Source organism: Ictidomys tridecemlineatus, chromosome 13, assembly GCF_052094955.1.
Source record: "Ictidomys tridecemlineatus isolate mIctTri1 chromosome 13, mIctTri1.hap1, whole genome shotgun sequence".
Classification (NCBI taxonomy): Eukaryota; Metazoa; Chordata; class Mammalia; order Rodentia; family Sciuridae; genus Ictidomys; species Ictidomys tridecemlineatus.
The window spans coordinates 933,850-954,755 of NC_135489.1; the positions used below are offsets into that span (position 1 = coordinate 933,850).

Below are 20,906 nucleotides of genomic sequence, written 5' to 3' on the forward strand. Positions count from 1 at the left end.
TTATGTCCATCTACAACTAAAAAAAAAACATTTAAAAAAGCTTTCCTTGGGTTGGGGCTGGGGCTCAGCGGTAGTACATTTGCCTAGCATGTGTGAGGCACTGGGTTCGATTCTCAGCACCACATATAAATAAAGGTCTATCAACAACTAAAAAATAAAACTAAAAAAAAAAAAAAAAGCTTTCCTACTTAAATGTATCTCACATGCAGATATTTAAATATTTACATATTAATTACAATCTACTTGTATTGCAATAATCATTCGCATTTTTTCTTCCAATTAAACTAATTTTATGTGTACCTACCTCTTTGAATCATTATCTAATAATTTCAATAACAACGAATTTTATAATGCCTGGTACTTAGAAAATAAAGTAGCCAAAAAATAATAACAAGCTAGTTGCTAAATGTACAATTTGGCTAAGGTACAATTTCTATTTTCCATAACAATTTCTTGATGTAACCTAATGAACAAGAGTTAAAGATATCTCAGGTTACTTCCTATCCCACATGGCAACAAGACCCACCTTAGTGACAACACATAGACTAAACAGAGCCAGTGAGGACGGTTTAGCTCTTACAGAATAAGATTTATTAAAATAAAGATTTAAAAGATATTTGAATCTTTAATTCAATATCTAGATATTTCATTGAGCTGTTTCGCCATCCCCCAAATTGAGTTGTCTGTCTGCCAACATGTACATTTTCAAATATATTCTTAATATTTTCTCTAAGAAAAGGAGTATACTACAAGTAAAATTCAAAATATGGCTGTCATTTTCCATATGGTTAATATTTTTTCTATAAAAAAAAGGCAAAATATTAGTTCAATAATGTATTTAGCACTGTGATGAGCCTGACAGCACTGCAAGTCCACAATTCTTTGCAGCTTGCTGACCAGTATAGGCTGGCAGGACTGCTGCTAGCATGGTCAAGTCAGCCCCATCCCATAACATATAATACCCCTGTCAAGCAACTGTCACCAGGAACACGTCTGTGTCCTGTGGCTTAGTGCCCATTAGTGCTCATTCCCACAGCCTCAAGGATTTCAGCAACTCAGTCTCCACCCACACTAGAGGACTTCCTGACACATTAAACACAAACCCTCAGCCTTCTCAATCCAGTGTTCCCTGAAGGGAGCTGAGAACAGGCAATTACCAAACAGCCATTGCACTTCAAAACTGCAAATCAGGATCAAGCTCATTCAGGCCACATCTTCTTGTCCTATCACTTTTCCCAGGGAACAGAAAAAGAGCTGGCCTGACCCTCACCTGTCCAGAGAAAGACTTTGCAAAGTCTTAGCTATAGTACTAGGAACACCAACTTTTTTTGAAGAAGGCGTCTTACAGACCAGAGGAAAAATACTATCTCCAAGCCACACTTGTGGGGAACTCATGCCTCTGAGATATACCCCACAGCCATCAAACTGGTAGTAATCAGTAGCCTACCACAATCTACTCAGTTCACAATGCTGTGGGCCTCAGTCCCACAGAAGCTCCCCACCCATGCTTTCACAACCAGTTATATAAGGGTTCAGGCTCTTCCCCGACAGACAAACAGCCATAAAATATGCCACAATCACTACAAATTCATGTGTATTGAGTTTCCTTTGCTGATTACTAGCAATTGCTAGCAAAGCCTGGCTGACTTTTCTCATATCTTAAGTCCTCATCTGTATCCTAATCCCCTGCTAACTGAAGTAACCCCACAGTTCCAATAAGAACACAATAAAAGTCATCTCCATCAACACTTCATTCTTCCTGCCCTCTTCCAACTGCCAAAGTCCCTATTTCCTTTATTCTTCATAGACCTGGCAACAGGTGCACTTTCAAGAATAACAACCTTCCTTGAGGCTTCCAGTATCACCACAGTAAGAACTCTCAAACTTACATGTCCAGATCTGACAGAATTGTATCAGACTAACCCTCCTGCTTTAGTTTTATATTTTAATACAAGATAGATATTTTAAAAGAAAATTAATAACATTTTTAGACAAGAAACATCTTTAAAGGTTGAAGGTTTGTCGCAACAAAGGTATAAATACAAAGGAAAAGTTCTTGAAGAAAATTAAAAGAGCTGCTCCAATGCATACATAAATGATAAGAAAGTGAAACAGGCTAACTGCTGACGTAAAGAAAGTTCTAGTGGTCTGAATAGAAGAGCAGAACAACCACACATTCCCTACAGCCAAAGCTAAATTCAAAGCAAGGTTCCAACTCCCTTCAACTCCATGAAGGCTGAGAGTAAATGCAGGTAAATGCAGAAGAAAAGTCTGAAGCCAAGAGAACAGAGATTGGTTCACCTCTGTTTAAGGTAAAGTCTCTGTAATATAAAAATACAAGGTGAAGCAGCAAGTACTTGGCAGAAGCTACAAGTATTCCAAAAGACAAACGATGATGGTATCTACACTAACAAGATGCTCAATGTGGATATAATAAAGTCTTCCATTGGAAAAAGATGCTAGCTAGGTCTGTCACAGCTGGAGAGGAAAAATTAGTGCTCTTCATGGTGACTTCCCTGAAGGGAGCTGAGAACAGGCAATTACCTGTTTCAAAGCTTCAAAGTACAGGCTGATTCTCTTGATAGGGACTAATGCAGCCAATGTTCATGTCATTCCAAAAAATCATTCATATATCATTCCAAAAAATCCTAGGACCCCTAAGAATTATACTAAACCTACTCTGCCTGAACTCTATAAATTTTAAAAGTTGACATCACTGCAGATCCCACACATTCAATAGATCACAAGAAAAGACCATGAATAAATTCATTCAAAAGCTGGAATAAAGATTGTTGGTCTTTCAATGGAAATTCATCCAGTGTTTTCATTTTTTTTTTTTCAGTACTGAGGACTGAACCCAGGGGTGCTCAACCACCAAGCCATATCCCCATCATAACTGACACAAGAAAAACAAATAAAAAAATAACTGTAGTCCCAAATCTTTTTAAAAAATTGACCCTACAACTAAGTATGTACCCACAAAGACCACTCCGGGTATCTTGGAATAATGGCCACTTAACCAGAAAATGGTTTCAACAAGTCACAGAGACTTCTTATTAATTAGTATCCCACCATCAGCAATTTTTAAAACATTGGTTAACTATGAAATTCTTTCTTTACATGAAAGCCTATGATATACAACAAGGACAAGGATAGTTATGATCTGATTGAAAGCTAAATAGGGAGTTAAAGCTAAATCTTGCTCTTCTCCTTTCTCTATGCTGCCAATTTCCTACAGTTCCACAAAACAGTGAGTATCACCTCGCAAGCTGACCCAGAAATCAAATCGGCAATAGGAACATCTTTGTGCAAACTCGCAAAAGAATGATGAAAACCATGAAAAACAAAACCTGTCTTTAAAAATATTCACCTTCCTTTTATGGCCAATAGAAGGGCTGAAGAAGACTCTGTGACAAGCATGATGCACTGGACAGGCTCTGTTCTAGTCACAGGGCCTCACTTAGCTCTTGTAGCTCTTGCTTCCTGCTTCTGGTGGCGGGAGAAAAAGGTGTCTGAGATGCACAGAACTCTTTCACCTGCCAGAGTTTACTCAAAGGCAAACCACACCAGTTTATCTTAGCACCAGGAAACTTGTCTGAAATAGGAGTTTTTGTCTTAATATCTTGCTGGCTAAACCTACAGAAGAGTCTTATTCCAAATCAAAGCACTAAAGCTGAATAATACACATAATTACAGTGCTATTAAGCTGCATGTTATAGGTCCATCTCCATCTTTTTGGATAAGAAAGGAATGCCATTTATAAATGTTGATAGAGTGACCAGAATTAATTCCACCATGCGTTAATTACAAAGCCTTTAATTTAGCCCAGCTTTTAACTATTTAAATGTCTTATAAAATAATTACCTTGGTTTTCCCTGACTTTCTGATTAGCACTGTTTGGTCTGACTAATGTTCTAAGTACTCTCTGTGACAACCCAGTGTCTTTGGTTTTTATAGAGACTTATCAATACATCTTGCAGTTATACTAGCTGGTAAGCTCATAAGCATGACAAACCTGGAACAGAGGAACTTCCATCCACCGCAGACAAACCACTCCAGACCACTTTTCCTTCGCTCTATCCTGGCTCGCGGCAGCGTGTGGTAATCACTTTCATCATTCTCAAAGCCTTCTTCAGACATCATTAGTGGCATCTCGTCCAAATGGGCAGACTCATCCTCCAGCTGGTACCTAGTTAAAGGCAGGAACAGAGAGCTGAGCAGACCAAGCATTCTTCTGTAACATCGTGGGATTCGTTTACGACAACCACTACCTACTACTTGCTGGTTATCATTTCTTCAAATGGAGCTGCTTTCATAAACAGCAGTGCAGAAAACCAAGCTGCCCAGGTAAACAGGCAACCAGTCTGCACCAGGAAGCCAGTGCTGGCTGAGAGGCCAACAATACCCATGCCACAGTCCCAGACACCTCCACATGAATGGCTGGATGACAGCTCTGCAGGCCTGCCCAACATTCACTCACTGCATTCAAGTCAGAATAGTAAAAGTAATCATCCAAATATGGCCATCAGCCAAAAATTTAAGGCTACAAGTAACAGCTAAACCCTCAGTCACACATTCGTTACCAGAGTTCCTAAAGTGATTTTTGACAAAGTATAGTTGTTTATAGACTGAAAGTTCTCACGCCATCCTTAAGTTTGTTTCAGAGTTGATGTACTGACACACACAGGGAACAGTGCTATGTCCTATTTATTCTGTCTTCATCAGTGCCTTTACTAAAATGTTCTACTCAAGGAAAAAAATATCAACAAGTAGAATATGTTTTAGAGGGCAAAAGATCTCTTCCCATCCCAAGAAACAGCAGCCCACCATCCACACTGTCACTTTGGCTTTCCTCAATCACAAAAATAATCTCTTTACAAAATAAAAATTCACCTTTTTGAGAACAGTGTCAGAAACCATAATGGCAATTCAATAATTGCTACCTTAATTTTACATGGAGCTCACATGTTATGTAACATCTCAATTTTAAAATTAAGAAAACAGCCAGGTGAGGTGGCATGTGCCTGTAATCCCAGCAGCTAAGGAGGCTGAGACAGGAGGATCAAGTTTAAAGCCAGCCTCAACAACTTAGCAAGACCCTAAGCAACTCAGTGAGACCCTGTCTCTAAATAAAATACAAAAAAGGGCTGGGAATGTGCCTCAGTGGTTGAATATCCCTGGGTTCAATCCCCAATACCAAAAAAAAAAAAAAAAGAAAATTAAGAAAACAAAACTTCTGAGATGGGTGTGTGACAATGGTAGTCACTGAAATTGAAATCTCTCCTCACAATCTCCAAAATCCATTTTCTGTTTTTGTTTTTATTGGTTTTTACTGCATCACTAGAGACTCAACTGAGGGGCACTCTACCACTGATCTACATCCCAAGTAGTTCCAAAGTTCTTTTAATTTTGTTTTCAAGAGAGGGTCTCACTAAATTGCCCAAGCTGGCCTTGAACTTGCAATCATCCTGCCTCAGCCTTCTGAGTTACTAGGATTACAGTCATGTGCCACTGCTCTCAGCTAAGTAGCCATAAAAAGAACCAGTTAGAACCTACAACAAAAACATAACTAAGAGAATATTGAAATCCTTAACATACACGTAAGGAGTAAGATGAGTATTTCAAACCAACAGAGCCAGGGATATCCATTCAAATGCATGGGGGTATCTTTCTGGAGGAGGAAAATCAGAGGCCCAAAAGACAGAGGAACTAATGTTCTTTGTTTTTTGTTTGTTTGTTTTTTTGGGGGGGAAGGTTAATATTTATCTTTTAGTTGTAGTTGGACACAATACCTTTATTTTGCACAAGCAATCGCTCTACTGCTGAGCCACAACCCCAGCCCCCAGGCAAACAGAAAGAAAGGAGCTGCCAACCTAGAATGCTACATTCTCAGATAAGGGAAAACAGAAAGTTTGTTTTCAGCAGCAGATCTGCCCTAAAAGAATGCCAAAGCAAGTCTCAGGATGAAGAAAATATAATACCAGAAGGAACCCAGAACTCCAGGAAAAAAAAAAAAAAAAAGAGCAACAGAAAGTTCTTTTAAGACAAGAATAACTATTCAAAACAAGAAGTATATCATTGTTTTCAATGTGGAGAGGCTGGAATACAAGTGACCATACAACATAAGGAGCAGGCACTCCACAGTTCATATGAAGTGGTAGGATGGTAAGCTGAGCAGACAGTGGAGAGTCAGCCACCTACACTGCAACTCATGCCACAGAATTTTTTACTGTGGGGGTCTGCCCCGTGCATGCAGAATGTTGAACAGAATCACTGCCTTAGCAGGACAATAAAAAATGTCTCTGGAGTACAAAAATCACCACCTACTGGAAGTAACTTAACTATAACACAATATGTATCAAAAGATCTTAGAGAATAAAAGGATAAAAAACAATGTGTGATGCAAACACTAAATAGAAAACTAAATAGCCATATTAACATAAAAAAAAAAACTTGCCAGAATGAAGGAAGACATCACAGATGATAAAAGAATTAAATCACTAACAAGTTCTAGCAATTATACATGTATATGCACCTAGCCAGGCCCAAAGCTTCAAAGCACATGAAGCAATGCTAATACAAATGGAAGGGAAATCCAGTGGTACTTGAAGACTAAAACTCTTCTCTCAATAACTGACAGGAAAAAGAAAAATCAGAAAAGATATAAAGGTACAACCCACATCAGCAACTAACCTAACCGGCATTTATAGAAAACACTACCCATAACAGCATAATACTGTTCTCTTCAAATACACAAAGAAATCACTCACTCACAGATCCTATCCTGGGTCAGAACACCAACCCTAACAAATAACTAAAATCACAAAAAATGGACTCTGTCATCACAGATATAATTAATCATTATTAATTGAAAGATTTTTTTGAAATCTATATATACTTTGGGGGGGGGGGGGCTCGAGGACTACATTTACAAATAAGCTGTAAGCCAAAGAGGAAAAAACAAATCCTCACACTCAAAGCAAAAAAGGGCAAGTTCCTTCATAACATCAAATTTGGGGAGAATAGGCTCCTTACTCAAACCAAGGACCAAAACCAAAAACAACAATTCCTGAGGGCCAGGGAAAATGGACACAACTGACAAGGACTGAAATTTACTGAGTACTGAACACGGCCAGATAGCAGGCCAAACACTTCAGATGCCTGAAGAAAAATAATTTTAAAGCAAATCAGACACTGGGGGAAATACCTGCAGCATAAGAAAAAAAAAAAAAAAGCAATTGACAGCAAGGCCCTCTCCTCTAAAGCTCCAATCCTGCAGGGTCAGTAACAGGAAGTACACAGTCAATTACAGAGAAAAATACTAGAACAACAGGCAGGGTGGCACAAATGGAAGTGACTGGAAAGGTCTTCCTTGGATCACCTAGGAGGTCCTCCTAAGAGGTAACACCTATGGAGAGCAGCCATCCACTAAAGATCTAGGAAGACCAGTGAGGGCTGCAGAGACCTTGGGCAGCAGGACAGCAGCTAAAGAGATGGGCAGGACCAGGCACACAGTGCTAGAAAGGTACCAAGAGTTTCAGTATTGTTTCAGGCATAATGGGAAGCCATTAAAAGGTCTCATGTGTGGAAATAATTTGTTTCCAAAAAGGTCTTTTAAGTAATATAAATTCAAACAAGAAGGGATAATGTTTTCTTTGACTGTCAAGTGGGGAAAAAAATTGGGGGGTACTGAGACTAGAACCCAGGTATTCATCCTAAACAGGTGTTCTACTACCCTTTTTATTAATTATTTTAACTTTGGGAAAAGGTCTTGCTAAAGTGCCCAGGATAACCTTGAACATGCAATCCTCATGCCTCAGCCTTCAGAGTCACTGGGATTACCGGTGTGCCCCATAGTGTCTGCCTGGACGGACACCCACAGTAGCAGCAAGAGCAGTGAACAATTTGTGAAGCAGCATCACAAGCCAACTAGAGGTTCTAATTGCCCATGGAAATTAAATGTGCACAAGATGTATCTTCAAAGATGATCATTCCCATACCATGCTGCTTGAAAGAGTAACCAAGGAAAAGGAAAAGGCATTAATGTTTAAAGAACTGGTTAAGTATACGATGGAACACCATACTGTCACTAAAAATGATAGAAGAACTTCTGTTCGACCTAACTATGCTAAGAGAAATAGTCGTCACTTGTTTTCACCCTCTTTGAACATTCTAATTCACCAATAAAAATGCTATTCTTGGGGCTCAGTAGTAGAGCTCTTGCCCAACACATGTAAGGTACTGGGTTTGAGGCTTAGCACCACATAAAAATAAAAGCATTGTGTCCATCTACAACTAAAAAAAATATTAAAAAAGAGAAGAAAATGCTATTCATTTTTTTGTCTCCATACCATCTTCCACCAACAACTACTCTAGATACCATCAGAGAACATCCTTACAACATGCAAATGACATTTTAGATGATCCAGGCAAAAATTACATGATCTGTGAAGAAGGGGAGCCCAAAATAAATTGTTTCCTTTATGTAACTTCTTATGTAACTTCTCTGCATAGGATTACAATATTTAAAGTCATTCAGAAGGCTGAGGCAGGAGGATCACAAGTTCAAAGCCAGCCTCAGCAAAAGTGAGGTGCTAAGCAACTCAGTGAGACCCTAAATAAAAATACAAAATAGGACTGGGAATTCGGCTCAGTGATTGAGTGTCCCTAAGTTCAAACCCCAGTACCAAAAAAAAAAAAGGCAACTAGAAAATGAATACTGATACAAAAATGTGAAAAATTTCAAGCACCACTTAAATATATTATAACATTATATCCAAAATCAGATTTTTAAGTCTTTTCATTAAGTTTTCTGGGCAATCATGTCACATTTTAGCAAAAGTCACAATCTCACCACATTTAACGCTGGAAAAGCAGAGTGATGTGTTCTGGAAGATAAAGAATATGAGCAACATCATGTTTAGCAACCTCAACTATAGAAACGCAGCCTTTGAACTGCAAGCAATTTATTCCATTTTCAAAGCAATTTTCCTATTGTATTGAAAATTTCACCTCAGTATTTAAACACAATAAGATGATGAATAATGGATTTCTTCAAGACAGAGTAAGCAGAGAATCTTAAGTGTCTTTTGTTGCCTGGTGTCATACACACTTAATTGGTTTGTCACTCAAGAAAAATCAACGTTTCCAGCAATTAAGTATAATTCTGGAAACATATTTCTTAAATGAGTAAAAACAATGTGAACAAAGACGACAACAGATGATACAAACCCAAGAGTGCTGCCAAGCTAAGGAAAGAGGACAACTACCTTAGCTGCTGCCAAAGGCTTTAAAAGAACTGGGAACTTTCAACAGAACACTCAAGCTCTGGAAGACATAATTTACATGCTTCTAAGTAAAAGTAGGTCAATGCAATAACTAGCTTAAATTCACATTTTACCTCAAGTATCTAACAGCCTTATTGTCTCCATTAGGATAAAAACTATTTCTGAGAAGTCAATTTATTTTAAAAGGAGAAACATTTAAAATATGCCTAATGCTCAAAACTTCTTTAAGAAAAATAAACATTTCCCTTTTGCTTGCATATTAATAGAGAAAGCAAAAGAATTTGTTACAAAGAAATGCGCATATCTCCCGCATCACATGAAGCTACCAAGTTCAATGTCACCTAGAAATCACCAGTAAGTAGGGAACTACATGAACTGCTGAGAAATCAAAACTCCTCCTATAGCAGCAGGTATTCATTCTGGTCTTAATTTTTTTATTCTCTCCAAAATCATGTGATAAAGGTTAAATCCCACTGCACCATCGTTTGAAGGTAGTGCCTAAGGGAGATGTTTTGGTCATGAGGCCTGTGTCCTAATAATGGGTTAATGTCAGGGTTTTTCTTAGTATTTATATTTTAGTTATTGGTGGACACAATATTTTTTATTTTTATGTGGTGCTGAGGATCAAACCCAGTGCCTCACGCATGGTAGGCAAGCACTTTACTTCCAAGCCACAACCCCAGCCCTAAAGTCAGTTTTAAAAGTTTACAGATGGGCTCATTCTCTTCCGCTCTTCTGCCACGTGGGGACATAGCAAGAAGGGATCTGATCAGAAGCCCAGCACCCTCATCTTGGACTTCCCAGCCCCCAAAACTGGGAACAATCAAGTTTCTATTCTCTATATATCACCCAATCTCTGATTTCTGTTAAAACAGCACAAAGCAGACTGTGACAAATGAAGAAAAGCAGCAGCAAATTAATTAATTAATTAAACAGCTATAAAATATGCCTTGACCTTAGTAACAAAAACAAGCAAAAGGAAGAAGGAATTGCCACCCCCTTGAACTAAGAAGTGATCCCCCATGTTGACTGTATATACAGTAAATTTGAGCTAGCAATTTCTCAAAGGTTCTATAAGAAACCTGCATACCAATTTCTTGAAGACATTATACCAATGCTATATATAAATTGAGACAAACATGTGAATTAGAAATTTGAAGATTCATGGCCTACTAACTCAGGACACATACTCCAATTGCCTCTTCCCATCATACTTAATACTGTCAAGTATAGGAAAGTTAAGGACATATTCCGATTCTGGAAGGTCTAAAGATTTTTATACTTGAGTGAATTATGGATCCTTTTTAAAGGAAATTCTTATAAACCTCTACGAAAATTTCTTTAATTCTAAGGAATCACAGGCCTTAGCAATTAAATACTGTCTTAAGACTCATTCTGGGGCTGGAGTTGTAGCTCAGTGGTAGAGCGCTTGCCTAGCATGTGTGAGGCACTGGGTTTGATTCTCAGCACCATGTATAAATAAATAAAATAAAGGTCCATTGACAACTAAAAGATATTTTTAAAAAAGACTCATTCTGGGGGCAGAGGATCTAGCTCAGTGGTACAGTACTCACCTATCATGTGCAAGACCATGGGTTCAAACCCCATTACTACATATATACACTCACTCACACACACACCCAAAAAAAAAAAAAATTAAAAACTGAATTATTCTGTATAGAAAGAGGAAAAGAAAACCCCTTCAATTGTGAACTATCATAGTGAAGGAAAAGTTTCATCTTCACAACTGGTAAAATATTTATTAAATCATTATAAATTTTAAAGAATCAGAAAAAATACTGCATAGACCCTATATGAGATATCCCCTAAAAGTCTATGTTAGACAATGCAGGAATGTTCAGAGGTGAAATGATTTAGAAGACCTATAAGCTAATCGATGGATTAATCCATTTGATGGATTAGTAACATGAATGGATTACTGTGTGGTAAATATAGGCAGGTGAGGTATAGCTGGAGAACATACCTGCCTGGGGATTACATTATGTTCCTGGATCCTCATTTGTGCTTTGTTTCCTGGCAGCTTTCCTCCATGACCATGCCCTTCTACCACCTTGTCCTGCCTCACCTTGGGCCCAGGGCAATAGAACTGGCCAACCATGGACCGAACCTCTGAAACTATGAGGCTCAGAAACACTTTTCCTCCTCTAAGTTGTTCTTGTCAACAATGTTAGTCACAGGAACAAAATGCTGACTAACAAAGAAATCTGAGAATAAGAAACCTAGCATTACAAAATACTGTTACATCTACCAAGAAAACTAATATTTTGCAGGTAATCAGACAATAGCCATCTGTCCTCTGCACTAGACTCTTTTTCAATATTGAAGGTTAACTCTTACAATATTGCAAATGCCCTTAGGCAGGGCCAACACTCATGCTGGTAGAAAAAGTAAAGAAGGGCTGAGGTTCTGTCTCAGTGGTGGAGTGCTCACCTAACATGTGTGAAGCACTGGGTTCAATGCTCAGCACCACACAAAACATAAATAAAATAAAGGTATTGTGTCCATCTACAACTAAAAACAAAAAAATTAAATTAAAATGTTTGATGTCCTTCATTCTTTTTTCAACCACAAAGCTAACTTGAATGTTAGTTATCACTTAAAACACAGAAATGTGACACCAAATTTAAAAATGCCTTACTCTTCACACATTCACCATGTGAGAAAAATTGATACCTCAAATGACAATGTAATTAGAAGCCCAATGAACTTTGATTTTACTTATTTACTGGATTTGAAAAAGGACCATATTCACCTTTGATGATAGCAAAAATAATGTGATGTTGAGCTTTTTAATAATTATTAAACCATACACAAATCATACATAATTCTTTTTTTAATTTTTTTTTTGTTTTAGGTAGACACAATATCTTTATTTTATATTTATGTGGTACTGAGAATTGAACCCAGTGCCTCATGCATGCTAGGCGAGTGCTCTACCACTGAGCCACAACCCCAGCCCATCAAATCATACATAATTCTTTCCTTGGAATTTTGGGTTTATATTTTAAACCCAATGAAGAAAATTTTTATGTAAGCTATGATTATTTACCAGCCTTATCTTTTAAATATATTGTGCCCTAAACTGTTATAATTCTAGTGAAAAAAAAATAATTTCACTTCAAGGAAAACCTGAAAACCTTTAAAATACATAATTATAATTTCTTATACATAACAAGAACAAAATGTCAATTTTACATTGCCTGAGGAGAGAGGTTTTCAAAGAAAAGTCTATGTCAAAGCTGTCTTTCCATCAACTAAAGCTATGAAGCATTCCGTTGCCAGTGTGTAGATTCTAGCCTGATAATATTAAACTTTGTTTTCTGTATATGTAAGACAATACACTAACACTCTTTATTTTTCAGATGTATTCTATAGGTTGCACATAGTTCCCAAAACAGAAAATTAGAAAAACAGTTTTGAAAGAAAACTTTATGTCAATTTTAAATCATTTCAGTTTTGAAGCATAAAATTAGTGATTTGTTATAAGTCAACAGTATACTTAAAGAGTTAAGCGTGGTAGCACACACCTATAATCCCAGCTACCCAAGTGGCTGAGACAGGAGGATCACAAGCTGGCCTGGGCAATTTAGCCAGACCCTCTTTCAAAATAAAATAAAAAACGACACTGAGAACAAGGTCCTGGGTTCAATCCCTAGTACCACAAAAAAGAAAGTATGTTTAAAAATAGTTAAAATGATAAATTTTATGTTACGTTTTACCACAATAAAAAAAAAAGATCTATAAATTCAGAGATGGCTGGGTGAAGGAAATAAAAATGAAGGGAGGAATGGAAGCTACAGGATAAGAGGTGATACATGTACTTACGAATATACTCAAAACCACAGAATTATACATTCAAATGGGTGAACTGTCTGTACGAGAAGCATATCAAAAAACCTGTTAAAGAGTGCAAAAATAAACCAGACATGCTGGTGCATAAATGTAATCTGGCTACTCATGAAACTGAGTCAGGAGGATAACAAGTTCATAGCCAGTCCAGCTGGCTGGGCTGGAGATGTGGCTCAATGGTAGAGCATTTATCCAGCATGCACAAGGCCCTAGGGTCAATCTCCAGTACGAGAAAGAAAAAAAAAATGGGTAGGGGTGGGGGGTGTACATATCACCAACATCTTAAAGAAACATCAAAAGAATAACAGGCAAACACCATGAACAACTCTACACATCTACACATAAACCTGATAACTTCTATCAAATGGAGCCATTCCTCAAAAAAAATCACAAACTATCACAACTCTCCTACTATGGAGTAAAAAGTGAGAAGAGCCCAATAACTATAAAGAAACTGAATTCATAAATTGAAAACATCCAAAAAAAGAAATTTCCAATGCTCAGATAGTTCTGCTGGTAAATCCACCAAACATTTAAAAAGAATTAAAACAATATCTTTTTTTTTTTTTTTTAAAGAGAGAGTGAGAGAGGAGAGAGAGAGAGAGAGAGAGAGAGAGAGAGAGAGAGAGAGAGAGAGAGAGAATTTTTAATATTAATTCTTTAGTTCTCGGCGGACACAACATCTTTGTTGGTATGTGGTGCTGAGGATCGAACCCGGGCTGCACGCATGCCAGCTGAGCGCGCTACCGCTTGAGCCACATCCCCAGCCCCTTAAAACAATATCTTGCAGAAAGAAGAAGAGTTGAGAACACTTCCCAACTCAGGAGACCAGGAAAATGGTAAAATCTAATCATCACTGCCATTACTGACAAAGACACATCTGAGAAGATAAGTCATAGAATAGAGTGGAATCTCTGCTATGCACTATATGAGTGTGGCAGGAGTTACCTAATTCTGCACCAACAGCAGCTGGAATAAAGAATGACTTCAGAAGTGCAGTGGCTTTAAGAAACAGCTAGAGCACACCTATAAACCCAGGAGCTTGGGAGGCTGAGGCAGAAGGATCATGAGTTCAAAGCTAGTCTCAGCAAAAGCAAGGCGCTAAGCAACTCAATCAGACCCTGACTCTAAATAAAAAACAAAACGGGGCTGGGGATGTGGCTCAGTGGTTGAGTGCCCCTGAGTTCAATCCCCGGTACCAAAAGTAAAAAGAAAACACCAGCTACAAGGGTCCCAAGTAACTGCCACTGGGGATAAAAAAAAATAGGGTGAGGGCAACTGAGTAAATGGAGCAATTATAATGTTTTATTATAAGCCTTTTAGCACCACTTTATTTTTAAACTATATGTGCATCATGATAAAATAAAGCCATATGCATATCATGATAAAATAAAACCAACCCAATTTCAAAAAATAACACAGAAGCATAATTTCTGGTCCAGACAAAATGGCATTTCTCCCTGACACTCCCCAATAAGTCCAACTGTAAATAAATAAACTGGAACAAAGCAAGACACAAATGAGAGTTCTGAAAAGTGCCAAGACCACAGCAGTGAGAGGAAGGCAGGCTGGCTGGAGACCTGGGCTGAAGCAACAGCATCATGTCTCTCATGTGTTCTCCCCACAACAGAATAAAGCACCACAGGCCCAGTGTCCCCTAACTTCAACCATGCTAGAGAAGGGAGCCAAGAAAGCTCGTTCCCCACACCCAATAGAACAGGATCACAGCATCATGAGAGTACAGCATCACCAGCTAGAAACTGGTAAGCAGCCAAGGAATGTCATATGGGGGAGCCTGAGGCTGCTCTCTCCCACAAGGGATACTGAGGGATGTAGGCACCATCAAGGGAACCATGCCACAACAACCAGCTAGTCCTGGAAATCTCTGTGTCCTGAAACCCTGAGATTCCTCTCTCCTACCAGTGAGACAGCCAAGTAGCACCGACAAGTGCTACCCATCAACCAAGAGGCCCAGTCCAAGAAGCCTCTTTTACAGCACCTCCCTCCCCAATGCCTTGCCCTACTCCAAGACTCCAGGGCAGGCAGGGAGTACCAGCAGGCCAGGGAGCACCACCAAGCAGGATTCTGCCATGGAAAGCCTCTGCAATAGGGGTGCTCAGACTCCTGCCTCCTACTCAGAGACACCAATACAGCCTGGTGGCACATGTGGAGGGGACACAACCACATCCAGTGCCTCACCAAGGAAGTCTCTCTATCCCATGGAGCCCGACACTCTCAACTCTTACCAAGAGACACTAGGCCTGGGGAAATCACTCTTCCCCATCATGCAACACAAGAGAGACCAATGACACCACCTAAATTGAAGCAGTCCAAAATGCACAACACACTGTCATTAAAACTACAAACCACAAATGTAGGCCAAGACCCATGTGCTAAGTCTAGACAGGTGGCCAAATGCTAACCCTGAATGGAAGAATAGGTAAAATGGTGATAAAAACACATCATAGCAGTAAGTTGAATGCATACGGTGATAGCCAGAGCAAACACCTGAAAACCATACAAAGATCTACACTCAAAACACTGTACATATACCAAAAATTGTTCAAGTAACCCAAAAGAAGATAGGAAAGAGAAACACAAGGAAATGAGAAATCAGAAGAAACAGAAAAATGCCACACTTAATCCTAATGTATCATAATTACTTTATGGATAAAAACCATGACCCAACAAGAAACTTCACCTCAAGTTAAACAAAGTATGTAGACTGAAAGCTGGCACTATGCAAACATTAATTCAAAAAGTGCATGAGTACTACTCTAATACCTAGTAGATTTAAGAGTGAAAGAAAATTATGAAAGGAATGATACATAACAACAAAAAAAGGTCAACACATGCGCAAGACACGAAATTTTGGATGTGTATGCACCAAATGACATAAAATGAGACTCAAGATGTGATGAAAACCTTGTTTTGAAAGCTGGCATACTTCCAAATATTTATATCCTAAAATTAAATGCTTAGATAATTACTAATGCAATCACTCTTAAAGCTAACATCAAGGGGGAAAGAAGAAATGACAGCTCTGGAGAACGCACTTCCAGGAAAGCACCTTGAAAAAGGACATCTTTTATTGGTTCTCCTGTAATACTCAACATCCTCCGTGAGAAAAATATTATCCATCGTTTTACAAACGAGGGAAGTTTAAGGTGCCCAAGATGAAACGACTAGTGAATAAACAGACCAGGGGCGAATTCAGCTCTCACATTACATAATATGAACTCTTCTGGTTGCATGTTAGTCTCAGTCAAAAAAGAACTGCAAAGCTGAGATTCTGAAGTAAAATGGCTGAGACATGATATGGGGTAAAATCCGTATTTTTTTCCTCCGCGCATCATGGGTTATTTCTTCAATACCTCTGCAATAAAGAAAATTGCTGCAAGAGGTAACACTTGGGAGTTTATTTTGTGAAACTGCAGTCTTTACGCCTCTTCCTTTACAACAGCTCACTTCCGTGGCGCGAGAAGGGCGCGATCCTGAGCGCCGTGGAGGCAGCCCCGCGAGGAGCCCGCGAGCAGCCCGCCTCGCCCAGGGTCACACACGTCCTCCCGGCCGCGCAGCGGCGGCCCCGTCAGCTACTTAACCGTTCCGCGCCTCCACCTCCCTTCCGCGCTCCCGACGGCCAGGAGCGCTCCGCGGGCCCCTCGCGCCCGGCGCAGCCGGAGCAGCGGCCTCTGCGACTCTCAACTAAGTTTCGGGCTCGCCGGGAGGGCGGCCGCTCGCCGCCGCGCCCGAAGGCGGCCCGGCCAGTGCGGCGCGGAGGGTCGGGCCGCGCAGTTACCTGCCGCGCCGGTCGGCCCCCGGCCCGGGCCCCGCGGCGCTGTAGTAGGCCGCGCGCTTGTGGCCGGCCGCCGCTGCGCTGCGCACCGGATACAGAGGGATCTGGTCTGCCATGTTTCCACCAGCCCGCCCCGTTCTCCGCGGCGACTTGGCGACTCTTTCCCCGCCCTCGTCCCTCAGCCCCAGCCCGGCCAGAGGCGGCTCAGTGCGCCTCCCGGCCCCGCCGCGGTCGCCGCCCGATGGCGTCATTGAGCGGCGGGGCGTGACCGTGTGAGGCTCCGCCCCCGTCGCGCGCCGGGCCTGGACACTGCCCGGCGTTGAGCCGCGTCGCGGAGGCGTGGCGTCCCTGGCCGCGCGCAGCTGCGCGTGCGTGCTGGGTGTCTTCCGGGAGCGAGCCGGCGCTCTCCCCGGTCTCGCGCAGAAGCCCAGCTTGTGTGGGAGGCGTGTACACCCGTGCCCGGGAAGCCCGGCTGCGGGGGCGAGGGCGGGGTCCCCGCCGCTCGCGAGAATCACGCGGAGGCTACCTGCCGGGCAGGCCCAGCCCGGTACCCGGCTCCTGCGCCGGGCTCGGCCAGCGTTGAGACTGAGGGGCGCGACTGGCCTGGCCTCCCGGGGCCTCCCAGCCCCTGCCTCCAGCGCCCCGCGCCCCCTTCTGCTCGGGTGTTGGGTCTTCTCCCTTGGTTCCCCCGACCTTTGAGTTCCTTTCATCTTTGATTCCCACTTCATTCAGTTCTCAGGCTTTTCTCCATGCAAACTTATTTAATTTTCTCCTAGGGTTAAGAAAAAATTTTATCTTAGATTTTATCACCTTAAATTACTTTCCATGAAGGAACAGTTAAGTCTTCAAAGAGTCAAGAGCTTTGCTTTTTCTTGTTAGTTTTTATTTAAACACGTTATTAATTTCTAATTTAAAATTTTGGTCTGATTTGTTTTCCTGTTTTAAAGTTGAGGTTTACTTCTTGACCTAGCGTATGGTCTTATTTTTAAGCTATCTGTGTTTAGTGAACGGGCTTTATATTCCAAAATCAAGAACAGTAGGACCTAAGGTGTCCGTGAACCCTCTCCCACTCCAGCAAGCCATTGTCTTTAGTGTTCCAGGGGAGCTTGAAGAGAGGTGCCCTCTGAGAACCTGCAAGCCATGGCAGTCACTTCTCACAAGGACACTGTGCTGGGGTTTTCTAGAGAGAACCAGACCACGAGCTACCTGCTAGAGACCTAGGAAAGCCAGGGGTATAGATTCCAGCAGGCCAAAAACCAGAAGCTCCAAAGGCAAGAAATTATCAGTTTGCAGCTCAAACAGGCACAGCTAATTCAACCTTCCTGGGCTGTCAGTGCACGGGATGATTCCCACCAACAGGACTCAAATGCTGATCTCTTCCAGAAGTGCATACAAATGGAGAAGTAATGTTGACTGGCTATTTGGGTATCCCATGGCCTAGTCTATCCATTGCTCTGAACATTCCAGACTGCTCATTTGCCCTTTTCAACCAAGAACTGAATATACTTGAAGACCCTTAGAACATCTCACATACTTCCAAAACTCCCATCTTAGTGGAAGTTTCAGTATGTCCTTACTTTATAAAACTTTCCATCCACTTGAACTCCTGCTAAAACAGTTGACGGCAGAAAGGTTCCCTTATTCCGGGTTTACAAATAAATATCCTTTCTGAATATTGTCCCCATTTGCCTTTGTGAGAGAGAATTGTTCTTTGATCCATTACGCTGTTCTTCCTTGTCACCTTGTTTTAGCTTTTTTGCTGCTGTGACTAAAAGATCTGACCAGAACAATTTTAGGGAAGAAAAGTTTAAAAGCTCACAGTTTTAGAGGTCTTAGTCCATAGAAGGCTGGCTCCATTCCTTGGGGATCAAGCTGAGGCAGAACATGGTAAAAGAGTGTGACAGCAGGAAGCAGCTCATATAATGATCAGAAACAGGAAAAGAGACTTCCTTCTCCAGATACAAAATAAATACCCCACAGCCACATCCCCAATGAACCACTTCCTCCAACCACACCTCACCTACCCCCATTACCACTCAGGTTAATCATTCCATCAGGGATCCATTCACTGATTAGATTAAGGCTGTGATCCAATCATTTCTCCAAACCTTGCATTGTCTCACAGTGAGCTTTTGAGGGACACCACATCTAAACCATAACACCCCTCCTCACAGCTCCCTGTTTGTTAGTGTTGCTGTTATTTGTATTTTCAGTTCTGAATTCAGTCCTATTGAAATCAGAGTCTGAAATGAAATTAGATTTTCTGTTTCTGATTGTGGGTGGGGTCTGCGTATGCTATAGACTTCTGCAGCCCAGAAAGCCCATTTTATTGTTAGCAGCTAATCACAACAGGGGATGCTTGCCAGCATCAGCTCTGAAAGTTCCCCACTACTATCAAGTGGCATGCTGCAGCTCTTAATGGTGGATTATGCCCTCCAGTGCCACAGTAGACCCTAGCTGCTCACCACCAATTTCTTTCTGGGTTCTGGTGCAAATTTGAAGAATGAACTCCATGGATAATAACAGAAGGCAGGAGTGAAAGGTGTACAATTTAAGAAGATAACTCTCACAGGGCAAAGGATCCCAAGCAGGTTGCCACATGGTATAGTAGTCTAGGGGTTTACATAACTCTTGGGTCAAGGCTATTGGTCAAGACTATTATGCTAACCATGTCTTGGAAAAGTACTAATACTATTATTTATACCTTGAGTCTGAACTTTCCTGTAAGCTGCATTTGTGTCTGACCCCACTTTCTGTTTTCCTCTGGGGCAAAGGCTTAGATTCACTAGTGGGGCATCTGAAGGCCCTCAGTGTTAGGCAAGTAATGGTAATTTCAGGCAACTGAGATTTTTTGCAGGCAACTGAGTTCATTCTTGTTTTTTAGTAGTGAGTCTACATCTTCCCACCCCTAGGCCCACAGCCTGCTAAAAAGCCCTAGGCAATCGTTAGAAGCAATTTTATGTGATTGATTAGTTGGTTGGTTGGTTGACATATTCATCTGTGTTTCATTACTGTAATGACATACTTAGTTCTGGGTAACTATTTTAAAGGGGAATATTTATTTAGCTCAAAATTCTGAGGGCCTGCATCTGCTGATGTCCTCACTGCATTCCCAAGTTGGTACAGGGATTCACATGGTGTAGATGAAGTATGCCTGTGTGTCTGTTGCCAGCTGGCCAGGCTGACAAAATGTGCTGGGTTCAAGGAGCTGTCTGTATCAATAACTAAGGAAACCATACAAACATGAAAATACCTTTTTCTCAATTGCTGGGTCAGAGATGGCTCTGCGACCTCAAAGATCAGCTCCCACGCTGGAAAGAGGGCAAGGGGAACAAGAGAGGCAAGCAAGAGAGCAAGCACACCCTGAACCCCTCTATTTATTGGGGAAAGGACATTTGATAGAAAGTTCACTCAAATAAGGCAAGGGATTGGGTCTCAAAGGGTGGAGTCTTGCTTGGTGATGTCTTGTGGTCAGCAGATTGACTGACATCTTGGCAAGTCACACCCATCTCAGATGCTGTGTGGGATCACAGGCAGAGGGAGAGCACACTGTGTTGCGCAGCCCAATAAACAAGCTTCACCAGACCAGTCCCCTCATTTGCTCAGATGCACATGCTCAAGCACAGCCCATGGATGGCTTGTGACATGTGTCTGTGTTCTGGCCTCTCCCCCTTTTCCTATAAAGTCAAAAGAACTCAATTGTGCAGGCTTTACCTACCCTGATGACCTCATTTAATCCTAAACCACCCTCCAAAAGCCCCACCTCTAAAACATCAGTGTCAGATTAAGTTTACATTCTCTTAATAATTTATAAAAGCAGTTTAAAGTTCAACGTAAGAATCCTTCAGGTACAACCTCAGACTCTATCCCAATAATAGCATATGTAATTGGATAGATATGTTGGTTGTTTTGTTGTGTGTTTGTCATCCTTCTCTCAAGCAGGATAGCCTCTC

The 20,906-nt window shown here is 41.0% G+C and overlaps 1 protein-coding gene across 2 annotated transcripts in view; it reads right to left on the reverse strand.

Annotated features, from left to right (window-relative positions):
- Positions 1-17,219, reverse strand: part of Atp9b (ATPase phospholipid transporting 9B) — a 254,916-nt gene extending 237,697 nt beyond the window's left edge. For both annotated transcript variants that reach the window (XM_078029853.1, XM_078029852.1), the window contains exons 1-2: positions 16,957-17,219; positions 4,016-4,189 (exon numbers count right to left, since the gene is read on the reverse strand). In XM_078029853.1, the coding sequence (XP_077885979.1) occupies positions 4,016-4,189; positions 16,957-17,204 (422 nt within the window). In that variant the 5' untranslated portion in view covers positions 17,205-17,219. The remainder of the gene's footprint in view (positions 1-4,015; positions 4,190-16,956) is intronic.
- Between the last annotated feature and the right edge of the window lie 3,687 nt (positions 17,220-20,906).